Source organism: Epinephelus lanceolatus, chromosome 14 (genome assembly GCF_041903045.1).
Source record: "Epinephelus lanceolatus isolate andai-2023 chromosome 14, ASM4190304v1, whole genome shotgun sequence".
In the NCBI taxonomy this organism is placed as follows: Eukaryota; Metazoa; Chordata; class Actinopteri; order Perciformes; family Serranidae; genus Epinephelus; species Epinephelus lanceolatus.
In genome coordinates, this window is record NC_135747.1 from 10,443,303 (window position 1) to 10,456,094 (window position 12,792).

The 12,792-nt window shown below is 40.9% G+C and overlaps 1 protein-coding gene across 3 annotated transcripts in view; it reads right to left on the minus strand.

The window, feature by feature from the left end:
• col18a1a (collagen type XVIII alpha 1 chain a) overlaps positions 1–12,792 on the minus strand; it is a 98,843-nt gene that overhangs the window by 54,637 nt on the left and 31,414 nt on the right. For 2 of the 3 annotated variants that reach the window (XM_033617745.2, XM_033617744.2), the window contains exon 1: positions 145–570. The exons of the other annotated variant lie outside the window; for it this stretch is intronic. In XM_033617745.2, the coding sequence (XP_033473636.1) occupies positions 145–454 (310 nt within the window). In that variant the 5' untranslated portion in view covers positions 455–570. Of the gene's footprint in view, positions 1–144; positions 571–12,792 lie in introns of those variants that run through there. 3 annotated transcript variants of the gene reach the window in all.

Genomic DNA, 12,792 nt, shown 5'->3' on the forward strand with positions numbered 1-12,792 from the left:
ATCCAGAGCCAGACCAATGGCCTGACCCAGTGCCTGATGCCAATTCAGACTCAAGCCCAGATCCAAGTCCTGAAACATTTTCTGTAAAGCTTAAATAATCAGATTCTCCAGAACCCATACCCTCTAGAGAAGATGTGCCATTACCAGGTTTATGTATGCGTGATGAAATCCGTGCTGTCTCCGGTTGTGTTGTAGGTATTAGAGTGGTCTGTCGTGGTCCCTCAGTCTGCACAACCTTTGGGATCCCATGTCCCTCATCAATGATCTCCCCTCCAACCCTTGCAATATTCTCTGAGGGTGGTTCTCCACTACCTGCTGGACTGCCAGACCCCTCATGGTCCACTGTTGGGGGCAAAGTTGTAGTACCACTCCAGGCCCAGAACCAAGCATCAGAGTAGACCACCCATAGGGTCAACAAAAACAAAACTCCAAACTGGGTCCTCATTTTAGGCATAATACCAAGTCTTTACCACATCCACCAGCTTGATCAGGCTCCCAGAGTGAACTGTGACATGTCCACACTGCCACTATACTCCTCACACACACTTTCCAGCTCTGTCTCCACACACACTCCACTAGGCAGAGAGGAAAAGTGAAGAGGAGTGCCCCATTCAAAAGAGTAAAGGGGGAGAGCAGGAGGAGGTGTGCTCCGTATTGGCTGCCCTTGCAATATTTCCTCTCCTAACTCCTCCTTCCTCCTCCTTCTCCTTTTGTCACAGCAGTGAAAAGCGATCTCTCCTGCTGACTGATACCTTAGAATTACGGCAGCTTTGCCTTTCAGTGTACAATACTGATGCTTTCAGTGTTTTACAGAGAGGAGCAATTTGTTCCCCTTGGCTCGTTCTCTTTGTTAAAACACGATAATGGGAAAACTGCAGATATAGCTTTAAAAACTCTTAACTGTGTGAAACTGCATTGGGAGCAAAAGCTGTTGTCAAATGATTTGGTGATTTCAACAAAAAGAGCTGAATGCTGAATTCAGTCTAATGGATTAAATTAGTCCCATTCCATTGGAAATAATACAGCTCATTATACAGCAGAGCTGCTGTTGTTTAAATATTCTCCTATTATAGTAATTGTATTATTTCATGTGATTATGGGGTAATGTATCCAAACAACACAATTCAAAACCACTACATGTAAACTAAAGTAATTCAATCCACCTGTGCCAGTGAAAGTTTTTACAATTATTCCTTACATTTAGATCAATACAGTGTCAAATTCAAGCCATTAATTAATGTAAATGTATCATCTTCTATTCTTCCACTAGTTCCTGCATACATTGTTCCCTCTCTATATGGTGCCATTTACTGTTCAATCGGGTTAAGACCCCTGCTTTCAGTGCTCTGTGGTTACACAGTAATCCAGGACTCACTTTCTTGTCCAGACTGGTTTCTCATACTGCCTACCATGCTGTGATCAGTTGACAGAGACCCTCAACATCTGTTAATGGGGGATTAGTGATAAAGGGAACAGGAGGTTTGTGCAAATGTGTCTCTAATAGCACCTCTGTTCAAAATTAAGGCAGGGATGTTGTGCATGTAACCTTAGTTCCTGATGGGGAACTTGGGTCATTTGTGCACAGCAGGCAACTATCCCTATAAATGTTCCAGACGCTAATGTTGAGATGCACAAATGTCTTGACACGAGCTTGACAACTTTCTATCCTATGGCTTTCTGTCATGGCTTGTGGTCACTAATGGTCTAACTCATCCATGGCTGCAAGATTATGTTTGTTTGATCTAACACAGGGGGGAGGGTGAACACCAAAGACATTAAAAAAGGATGGAAAATACTGACACTAGCAAAAATGTGAATGCAATACATCCTTCATCAACATTTCATACATCTAATACAAACTACAAAGACTAGTGAACTGTGACCTATTAAAGAAAAGAACGCGGTATAGCTCACTTATGTATCACAAGGCTGAATTATTTTTCCACTTTTTGCCCTGATGACACTTTTAATGAAAGAAAAATATTGTGTGTAGTCATATGAAAAGTGGCTTCCTTTTGGGTAAACATGACTAAGGCACTTGTGGTTGTCTTGAACTGGTGTCTGTTTGACTTTTATTTACAAGAATATTTGTTCCTTTAAGGAACCAAAAAGCAAAAAAGTATACTTGCCACCACTAAAATATTTCATAACGAACGCTACTTTAAGAATGGAAGATGTAAGGTTTTCTATTCTCAGTTCAGCGGCAGAATTTTAAGAGGTTAGTTGTAGCATGATTTCATAAATGTAAATTACTAGATCCTCTGGGCAAGGAGGAGTTAACACTCTTAACCAAGCAATTGTTCACTCTAAACCTGTCAAAAGGAGACAATTTGATTATAGCGGTTCCTTGAAAAAAAAAAAAAGAAGAATGACAACTTTCTGTGGGAGACTCATGTTCACGTTGACTTTAGGCAATGCTCCTCAAGAAAGGGACCATTATGAAATGTTGCAGGTGACATTAAAAGTGAACACAAGCCACAAGCCCATTTTTCTGTGGTCAGACAAACTCAGTGACCAAAGTATTCTTTTGTAAGTCTGTAAACTAAAATAAACATGACGTTTATAGTCGAGACTTGGCTAATAAACCCTAGGGTAATAAACTCTGTCTTGTGATAGATAATGATTAGCCCTAGACATCAGTTCTACCCCTCTAATGGACTCTCTGGTTTATTGCATTATTGTATAGGTTTTTATTTCAGAACAAAAACAAAATAGCAGACACTTTCTTCAGCAAGAATTTCCACAGGTCATTCAAACCAGATCATTGTAACTTAATGACAGCAGAGGTGCCTTTACTATTCTACACTTCCCATGTCCTGTGGGGAGTCCCATCAGCATGATCTGCTCTTTTATCTTGTCCCTTTCTGTTCTCTTAACTACACAAGATGCCAACCCTAATCACTCACAGAATCCAGAGAGAAGGAATATGTTGTCTAAAAGAGTAAAATACTCCCATCAGTATTTCAAAAAATGACAATGAATTAGCCTGAAGATGTTTTGTATGACAACAAAAGATAAAAGATCTTACAAAGTTTGGAAATGTTCTGCTATACTTAACAGTAGGAAACTTGCCAAAAGACTTGGGTGGCCAGGCATATACTCTGTCACCTTAGAACTAGGAAACAATCCGCTTAGTGATGGAAAAACCTGACGAGGAAAAGACAAAATTCCATTTAATGAAGGTAGTACTTTTGTGCTTTTTAGTGACAGTTTTCTCAGCACAGGTAATCTGCAGATATCATAACATGCCTTGAACCTTGTCAAAAGTCCCTCTTTTCAACATCCCTTTCATGTTGACTGCTGCCGGAATAGAGTACAGGCTGCGTAATGTCAACATGGCCAGAAGATTTCCTGTTTTCAGGAGTAGCATTTGTAATTGGAACAGGTAATTACAGTAAGAATAGTTGGAAAGTCTGCATTGTGCTGTATGAACAAAGGAGCACATCCATGGTACTTTGCTGATGATACATCTTGTTTTTAGGGAACTCAAACTCAAACAGATCAAATAAGCCGTCCTTTTAATATGTGTTATTTGAGAAAGTGAAAAGAAATGTTTCTTGGTGGGACTAATAATTAGAACAACTGTCACGACTATGTTTAAAACGCTTGGTAAAAATGTGGTTCATATATATTTTATTCAACACACATGGCTGAGATAAGATATCTTATAAGATATCTAAGCTCAATAAATGAAGTGGTTCCTACTCTGGAGACCACTGTGCAGCTAAAGCATGTCTTTTACAAGGGTTTAAGAACTTCCCTTTGACACAGTTCACATGCTGGTCACTGCAGCCTGCTGACAGAGGACCATTATCTCAGCAGGGATCTGTAATCTAAAGGGTCAGTTCACCCAAATTACAAAAAAATGTTATGTTTCAGTGCTTCAGTGGCACCACTAATGAAATTCCATTCACTTTCATTGTATTTGAGTGGTGGCAGAAGTCTTAGCAGCAGATTAAACCAATGATTAAACCAAAAGTATCTCCATGGCTCAATACCAAGAGGAGTATTTGATGATTTTGGTGAAGTGACCCAGGAACTCATCAACAAGAGACACAGGTGTCACATGTTACACGGGTATAATGAAAACCCATTACATCTTCATTGGTAAAACAATGTAATAAACCTTTGGAAATGATGGAATCGAAATGACTGAAGGTTCTGTTGTCAACATTCAGAGCATTAATATTGCAACACACCAATATATGCTGCGTAAAGATAAAGTAATGGCAGCCTGAGCAGAGAATGAAGTCACGCTCCATCTGTGTGTGCTGTAATCCGAGCTCCTCTGTGGTTTGTTGTAGTGAGCTGGTGCGGCCAGGCATGCATGTTCATGTGTGTATACCACTAGCTAGCTCATTGCTGCCGCTTTGCACTGCATTTATGCGGCAGTTACAGCTTGGGATGGCGTCTTTGCAGAAGCGTAGCGCCCGCTCTCTGGTCCCCCCGATTGTTAGCTCTGTCAGCGCCATTGCTGTGCGCTGTTTATGGAGTTAGCATTGTTAGCTGCTTGCCACTGGCTCAGCCACCTCCATCTTGAGAACCATTTCCCGACAACGCCTACGCTTTGAATTTCACATAAAACCATACAGTGTGGAGTCAGACTTTAAAAACCACATGCTTTCACTGCTTTATTGTCTTGTCTTTAATTGACTCCTTGAGGTTTACCATGAATATTGTGTATGTCTCCACCTTTAAGAAAAGAAAACCTTTTATTATACACGTAGGTATAGCAAAGTGCCATTCCTTAAAAATGTCTTTAATGTCTGCGACCTGTGAAATCCTGAGATGTTTGAGCAGAGGATGAACTGAAATTCCAGCCCCCCCAGTGTCTGTCTTCACAATACAGAGACAAAAGCTTGAAACCTAAGACCAGGAATGAGTCTGAGTGCTGAGACCATGAATGGGAGGATAAATGATCAACTAATTACAACACCAACAAAACCCACTGAACATAATCCATGAGGGGCCAAAGGCCTCCAATTATCTGTCACTGCACAGCAGTACTTTATGCCAAACTGTCATTCAGCTTTTGAATTTCATATGCAGAGTGCCAATTTCATCAGTGCTAAATATAGCTTTTGTAAATAATTTAAGAACACAAGGACATGTGCAACGCAATCTCCTACACAACTGGCACTGGAAAGAGGGAAAGTATATGTTTCAAATGTAGTTTACAATAAACCTTCTCTATTAACCTAAATGTTAACTCAACACTTGAGCACTATACAGCAAGTCATTTTGACCTGAAGTGTAACTGCTGTATAAACAGAGAGGCACAAAACTAGACGCACGCTACACCACAGGTCGACAATACTAAAACGCAAGGGTGTATTCTCTGCAGTCCTTGGAGCAGCTAAAGGGCCTTTTGGCAGCCCTCCCTGCACCTTCACTGGTGTTATTTCAGCAAGTGGGGGTCGTTGACCTCTCGCTGTGAGTCATAGTGTAGTTGCCGTTTCAGCGGTTACACAAGCAATAAGCTCCTAGGCACTCAGAGCTGGGAGTTTTAAATGACACACACAAATTAGGATGTCCACACAGACACTCAAAACAAGCCCGCACATGGTTGAAATACATGCACACACACACACACACACACACACACACACGCACATGTACAAATAAACTTGGGCTGCAGTCGCACGGCATGTCACAGCTGAGCAGCAGTGTAAACGGACACAAACAGACACAAACTATAGCGAACATATGGCTGAAACACACACACACACACACACACACACACACACACACAAACAGTACTCCCCTGCCTCAGCTGCAGCCATACAGCAAGTCACAGCTGAGCAGCAGTGTAAACATATCTCAACTTAAATCCACCACAGAAATAAAAACACATGAGGAAATGCCTGTAATACCATCATCTGATAATTTTCAACACTGAGCATTCTCTCTACATGTTGTATTTGCAGGTTAGCAAAGACAAAACACCTCTCATCTGACCCTGTATCCCTGTGCAACAGGGTGGTGAATCACAGTACAGTACAGGGACCATTCAACAGCTTTCGAATTAAATTTAAAGCCTGCTGTGAATCTTAAAAAACAGAGTGCATTCATCTGTCTTATCCCCTCTTTTAAAGGCACAATCAGCAATTTGTGGTCATGTACCCTTGTTGTTTTCTAGTCTCATGTGTATGTATCAGAATGTAAACTTTACGTTCTATTGAGTCAAAGTTAGCCTTGCTGGATGGCATAGAAGAAGAACTGCAGAACTGCATAAATATGTGTATTATCAGGTTAAATTCAACTCAACAGCAGCAGACTGAGCTCTGAAACATGTAGTGCGTCTATACTGCCACTCTACACAGGACAAACTCCACGCCTGAATCAAAGACCCTAATTCAAATGACATCTCCTCTTACATCTCTAAGATCTCAGACCAGTGAATGTGTGTCACTGACTGTGTGAGACAGCCGGAGAATGGGAGGTGGGGGGTTGGCTAACAGAACAGAGGTCAGAAGGTCACAGCTATCAGATTAGGAGGGAAAGGGGTCCCGTTTCCCACAAATAGAGACTTATCACAGCCCTGGAATGGCCTGCAGGAGCAGGTTGGGAGTGAGTAACCCTGCCTGTAGTATAAAGGCCTCCCATTGAGATATGATAGCTACTGTGAACCCAAACTGTTTAAGATGTTTAAATTTATCATTGATTGAAGAGCTGCAGTCCAGCGTTAAAGTTTAGAAAAGTGCTAGAGTGCATTCACGCCACACTTGGGCAAACTACCCACAGGGTTGCATTGGTGTGGGCATGAAAAGAGGAAATATGAATCAGGAAGTCAGGTGTGATGATCTGTTTAAATGAAAAATGCTTAGTAGTACTACAGGCTCTGTTCTCCAGAAGGGGGTGATCTTTAAACTCACTGTCCGTCTGACCCATTGTTCTGCCCTGTTAACCATGACACCAAACCATCTGTAATGTGAGGAAGCATTTGGTTTCAACCCCATCAACGGAAAAATTGTGGATAAAGGTGAGGCTACATACAACTGCCTTTCTGTAACGTGATGCAGCAAAGGCACCGTCAATGAAATGAATATTACCTTGACATTGTAGTCAAGACCTTAAATTAATGTGAATGAATTAATTACCTGTCACTTCAAATTTGTTCAACGCTGACCTGAATTAAAGGGTAACTAAGTGGTGTTCCCCTTCAAAACGAAATGATCAATCATTTTTGACATTCTCTATCAGTGGCAAGTGGCAACGCTGATAGCATTCTCACAAAAGTTTCTAACTCTAACCTAAACTTAAAGTAACAATGAGTTTGACAACCAAAAACCCCATCACACTGCAAGCTAAACACTGAGCTGTCCAGTCAGCACTGATCCCAGCAGATCCTCAACATAAGGGCAACGTTTTCTTGAAAAGTAGTAAAACCTACTGGTTGCTTCAAAGACTGCTAGGCTGCATCTTTCAACTGAACAATCCAGTATCCTGTAGAAAGAGACAGCCGGGCAGACAGAGCCCTGCGGGGTTCCTCGCAGTCCTGCTCAGGCAAGCAGAAACAGCTTGGCTGTCACTCTGAATAAGACACATTCCATAACAACAGGAGAATATGTAGCCTGCGGGGCCTTAACAACAGTTACAGTATAGGAAAGAGGTACTGTATATGAGATCGAAGGGGGAGGGCAGCCATGTTTTACTGTCTTTAATGCATTGAAGAAATGTTAATTTTCCCAGTAAACACCATCACTTATCTAGAGGGGCAGATCAAAGCTAGACTGCTGTTCTGCACATAAATTGCACCCTGAGAATATGACAACTATATGTTCCACTTAGTTTGAAACACCATGAAATTCCCGGCTGACTAATGAGTGATCGGTTCCTTTGTTGTTTCTTTGGCTTGAGATTTAATCAAATCCCTTGAAAGATGTGTTTTGGGAACTGCTACTCATGCAGCAGCCAAACAGAGAAATTCTTTACATCAATGTATGTACATAAACTCTGCTATAATAACTCACAGCCGCACAACTATTAAGACTGACACATTCTTCAAATTGTATAAGTCAGTTACCAGGGAATTCCACCTCCACTCAGCTTCATCGTCTCTTCCAGGCCGGAATATTACACTGATTAAAGGAATTATCTTTCAAGGATAAAACATGCAACACAGCTTAAAAAGAGGTGTGGTGCGGGAACTGACCTACGGATTCAAACTGCCTTACTGTCATCCAAAAAAAATCCCTCTCTAAAAGAACTTCTTTCTATTACTGTAATGACTCCACTAATTAGTGCACTTTGAAGTCAGAGCATCCGGAAATGTCAGAACTGTAATCGGCCCACCATGCCTGGGAGGTGTTATCTCAGCTAATGACAGACACAGTATTGATTCTTCTGCCTCGAACAAAACTTCACAGAGGAGATGAGCTGAAACTACAGAGCACACTTTGACTTATTAAAGCTGTGTGGCTGGTTTAGATACGTTTTTCAGAGTTTACATAAAGTCATGGTATTATTATCGTCTCTACAGTTCAAGGAGGTGTTTTCTGGTGATGTTGGAAAGGAAGGATATTCCCACTGTTCTGCAGAGCCCTTAGGATGCACAATCTTTACCACACACTAAGGAGACGACTGCAGCTGCATCACAAATAACAAGCAGCAGGTTAGGAACATCTGATTGTGCTTGTATTTCTGCTTGGAGTATCACTTCACAGAGTAGTGAGGCTGTGTGGAAATAGCTCCCTCTACTGTCCACAATGTGAGCCACAACTAGATGTAGTAAAATAGGGCGACAGAGTTTCTCAATCACACAGCCTTGCATCAGATGTCTGTCAGAAACTGACTGAACTACATGTAAAATGCTACCACAACAGATTGAAAGCAGTCCATGTTTTTCCACCTCATGGAGCTGCCCAATAGAAAACGGTTTACTCTAAGTATAAATGGCTGCATTGTCTCATTAAGAATAAAACGATAACAGAAATTTCACAGTGATCAGTAAAAATCAAATGTCCTACATCCTCGCAGCTGCACACTGTGCCAAATGATGACAAAAAACAAACCTCTGAAGACAGGTGGTGCTCTCCTAACAAAAACACACCTGTGGAAAATCAAACACAACGTCCATACGGCTTGTCAACAGCAAACAGCACCTCATGGCAGATAAAGCATATGGTCAAGATGCTGTGGAAAAAACTTTTTTCTTTTCTAAGTGCCAGAAAGTGTGTAGCTGGAAAATAAGAGGGAATGACCGTGTTACACACTGTTTAATATGATGCTCGCTAAGATAACAATCTAATTAACAAGGTGTTTATTTTCATCAGCTACGTCAATGTGGTGGCCGAGCCTCTGGCAGAACTTTCAACACACCTGCACTGTTGATGTCACAGCACAAAGAAAAACCACAGACATGTGTTCACAGTTATTATGCTTCCTGAATGATGGGACTCCACGATTAAGTCCTTAAAGGCACCAGTTCTTTGACATTTAATAGCCCATGAGATGACTTGCAAGAGGATGTATGGATAGATTATGGAATTATCACCACTGCCAAAGTAATCCTCTTGTTCACTCAAGCAAATAACTCAAAACAGATTTTCATCTTTGTGCTGAAATTACAAAGAGAATATCTACATAATCTGTGTAATGTGCCTCAAAGACACGAGGAAGCATGCTGGTGCTGTTCACTGTTCTCATCAGCAGAGGGAGACTACATCACTGTCAGGTTTATGATGGGGTTCAATGGGACGCTGACCTCATTACAGTCCAAAGCACTTAGGTCAGAGGACCGTCATCAGCATGCACACACATGCACAAATGTCAAATGAGAGATGGGTGGGGCAGACTAACAGGATGACAAAGTCCATTCAGGTCATCACAGGAAACAGAGCCTAAATATTTAGTTACCCCAACCTGTGGCAGAGTGCCAGAATGCACACAGAAGTTTGGATGAGTAAGTTCCTCCAATCTCTTTTCAACAGCACTTCATCACTATGTGAGGTACTTTATATTTTATTTCTTCAACCAACGATATTTTTATTTAATAATGTCCATTTTCTTTTGTCTTTTTTAAAATGATAAACGTTCCTTGCTTGCCTGAGTACTGAGGACAAATCAAAGCTTGATTGTTTAGACTAGATTGTCTACACTAGATTTAGATTTAGACTAGATCGTTTAGAAGAATGACAAATAATTCAATTTCATAAAGTGAATAAAGTTGATTTCTGCAAGTAACACAATAAAGGAACACTTGTATTGACTTGTACAAGTAGTCTTAAATCAAAAATATACAAAGAGCTCAGCTCACCGAGACTTCTTATTAACTACTGGACACCATCAACATATTTGTACTTATTCTTAACAAACCTTGAATCGATACATTGGTTTTTTATCATGTGCATGTAAGAATAAATTCATTTTTCAAAGGACAGCCCAGTGGGACATTGGGTGAACTTCAAGCGAAGGGTCATCCCGCTCTGACAAATCATTTACCTGCTCTCTAGACCTGAAAAGAATGGAGAGGGACTCTCCCACACCTGGAATCCAGACACTCTGCTTGTCTTATATGGGCAGGGTTAGAGGGTCACAGAGTTAGAAATGTCACATTCAGGTTAGCTACATATTTACTTGAGAATATATGGGTCAGCAAATTTTAAGTAACAGCATTCTAATTCCTTGTTGTGAAAGGAAAAACATTAGATTTGGTATTATTAGTAATCTCTGTGTTGTGAAAAATGTAATTTCAACAAATTCAACAGGGTCTTTATTCTCTTTGTGGTGGAGAGTGGGGTCAGTTTCAGGCACCAGGTGGCTACAGGTCAGAGAATTGGGCCTGCTGGCTGAAAGGTTATAAGTTTTCCTCCTAAGACCAGCTGGGAAAATCGGGATTGGGGGTGTAAATGAGTGACAGTGTCATTTCCTTTCATGAACTGGCATGAAGAGGTCCCTCAGTAAGGTGCTTAACCTCCAATTGGAGCTTCTCACTGGCTAATGATAAATGACTGCAAATGTCATGTGTGAGCAGTTCAAGCACTTGACTGTAGTTCAATTTAATTTTATTAGTATTTTTATTTTTTATGTATTCTTGTACTTAACAGCTGTCTTTGGGAATGTGCAACCCTCCAGCAATCACACTGATGTGCAGGACACACTAATTGAGCAATGCTACATAAACAACGCTTACTTGCAGGCTAACGAAAGCCAGCCCATTCACATTTCCATTTCAAATCAACACAAAATTGTAGGTTTGTTAAGGAAATGAAAGAGGAAAATAGTTCATATCTCATTTTTCCATTGGTAACCACTAGTTAATGGGAGTCTGGAGGTGGAGAGGTTAGTGGAGGAATTGCACATACCAGCTGTTTCCCTGTGACTGCCTAACAGGACGGTGCACGGCAAGTCTGAACCTTTCCTTCGGCAAACATCTGACACACATGAAAGAGGCCAAGGGGTACAATTTGGGGCCAAATGCTGAAACATAATTTGTCAACTCATAAAAAACGAGGAATACAACCAATGCCATGTTTAGGAAAGTCAACTGAAGAAAAATACCGCAAGACTGAACAACAGATGCGTTTACAGCCACTACTTCTTAACGACTGGCTCGGAATCAGAAGGGTTACTAATTTCAGGTTCTGTAATACCAGCTCACCACCAATCAAAGGGAAATCCTGGTGGTTGCTACCTGATCAGCTACAGTGTTGTGTTTGGGCCAGCTGGTGATGACAACTCTGTCATTCTCACTTCCCACAAAGATGAAACAATGTGGAGATCGGAAGTCCGGCATTAGCAGTGTTGACTTTGGGGATTAGGATCCATAACCGGATGGGCAGAAAAAGAACAAATCATCCAGATACTTCTTTGAGAGGCATCTGTAAGTGACTGCAGGGAAACGGAAAACAGAAATGACATATTTTAAATAATCCTTGACCTTTTTGTTTTCTCTCAAAAAAGGCCATGTCTGTTACTCTGTGACATGTCTGTGCTAATATATACAGTACACTGTATTTGTCCCCCGAGGATTCGTTTGTGCACATATTTATTTTTGTTTGGGTTGTTGTTTTTATTATTATCCTTTCCCAGAAGAACAGGCACAATGACTGTGGGTTATGAGAATTTATGTAAACAGTGTAATCTCAGGGAAATGGAGTGTGGGGAGAAACTCTTGATCCTGGAGCAACAATACCAAGACAAGTCAAAACTAGAATTACCATGTCATGACTGTATGCCTCTGCCAACGATACACGTTGCAGTTTACAACCATGTCTGTCCAGACTCATATGTAGCCATGACATTGGACAATGCTTTAATTGTCGATGTTGCTGCAAAGAAGCAATGTATTCTAAAACATGGATGTTTAAATTTTCCACCCTGCAGCAGCGAAGATCTACACAATCAGAACAGTTCCAAGGTGAACACCCAAGATTAGTGTCACCAATTCAGTATCTGAAATGTCTCCCCTCTGTTCCTGAGTTACAGCCTTCAGTAATGGCCAGAAAAGGGTCTTTGCAGAACATTACGATGTCACACTGAAGTTGACCTCTGATCTTATGATGTCAAATGTCATTATTTCATTATCTTATCCTATCTGATACTTCAAGCATGAAACTTTATCATAAATAATATACAGATTCTTGAGTTGTGGCCAAAACATGTTTTGTGAGGTCACAGTGGCCTTGACGTTGTTGAGTCCAAGTGGACGTTTGTGCCAAATTTGAGATGTTGTTCAAGAGCATGTGACCAATGCAAGGTTACAATGACCTTGACCTTTGATCACCAAAATCTAATCAGTTCATTGTCGAGTCCAAGTAGAGGTTTGTTTGTGCCAAATTTGAAGAAATT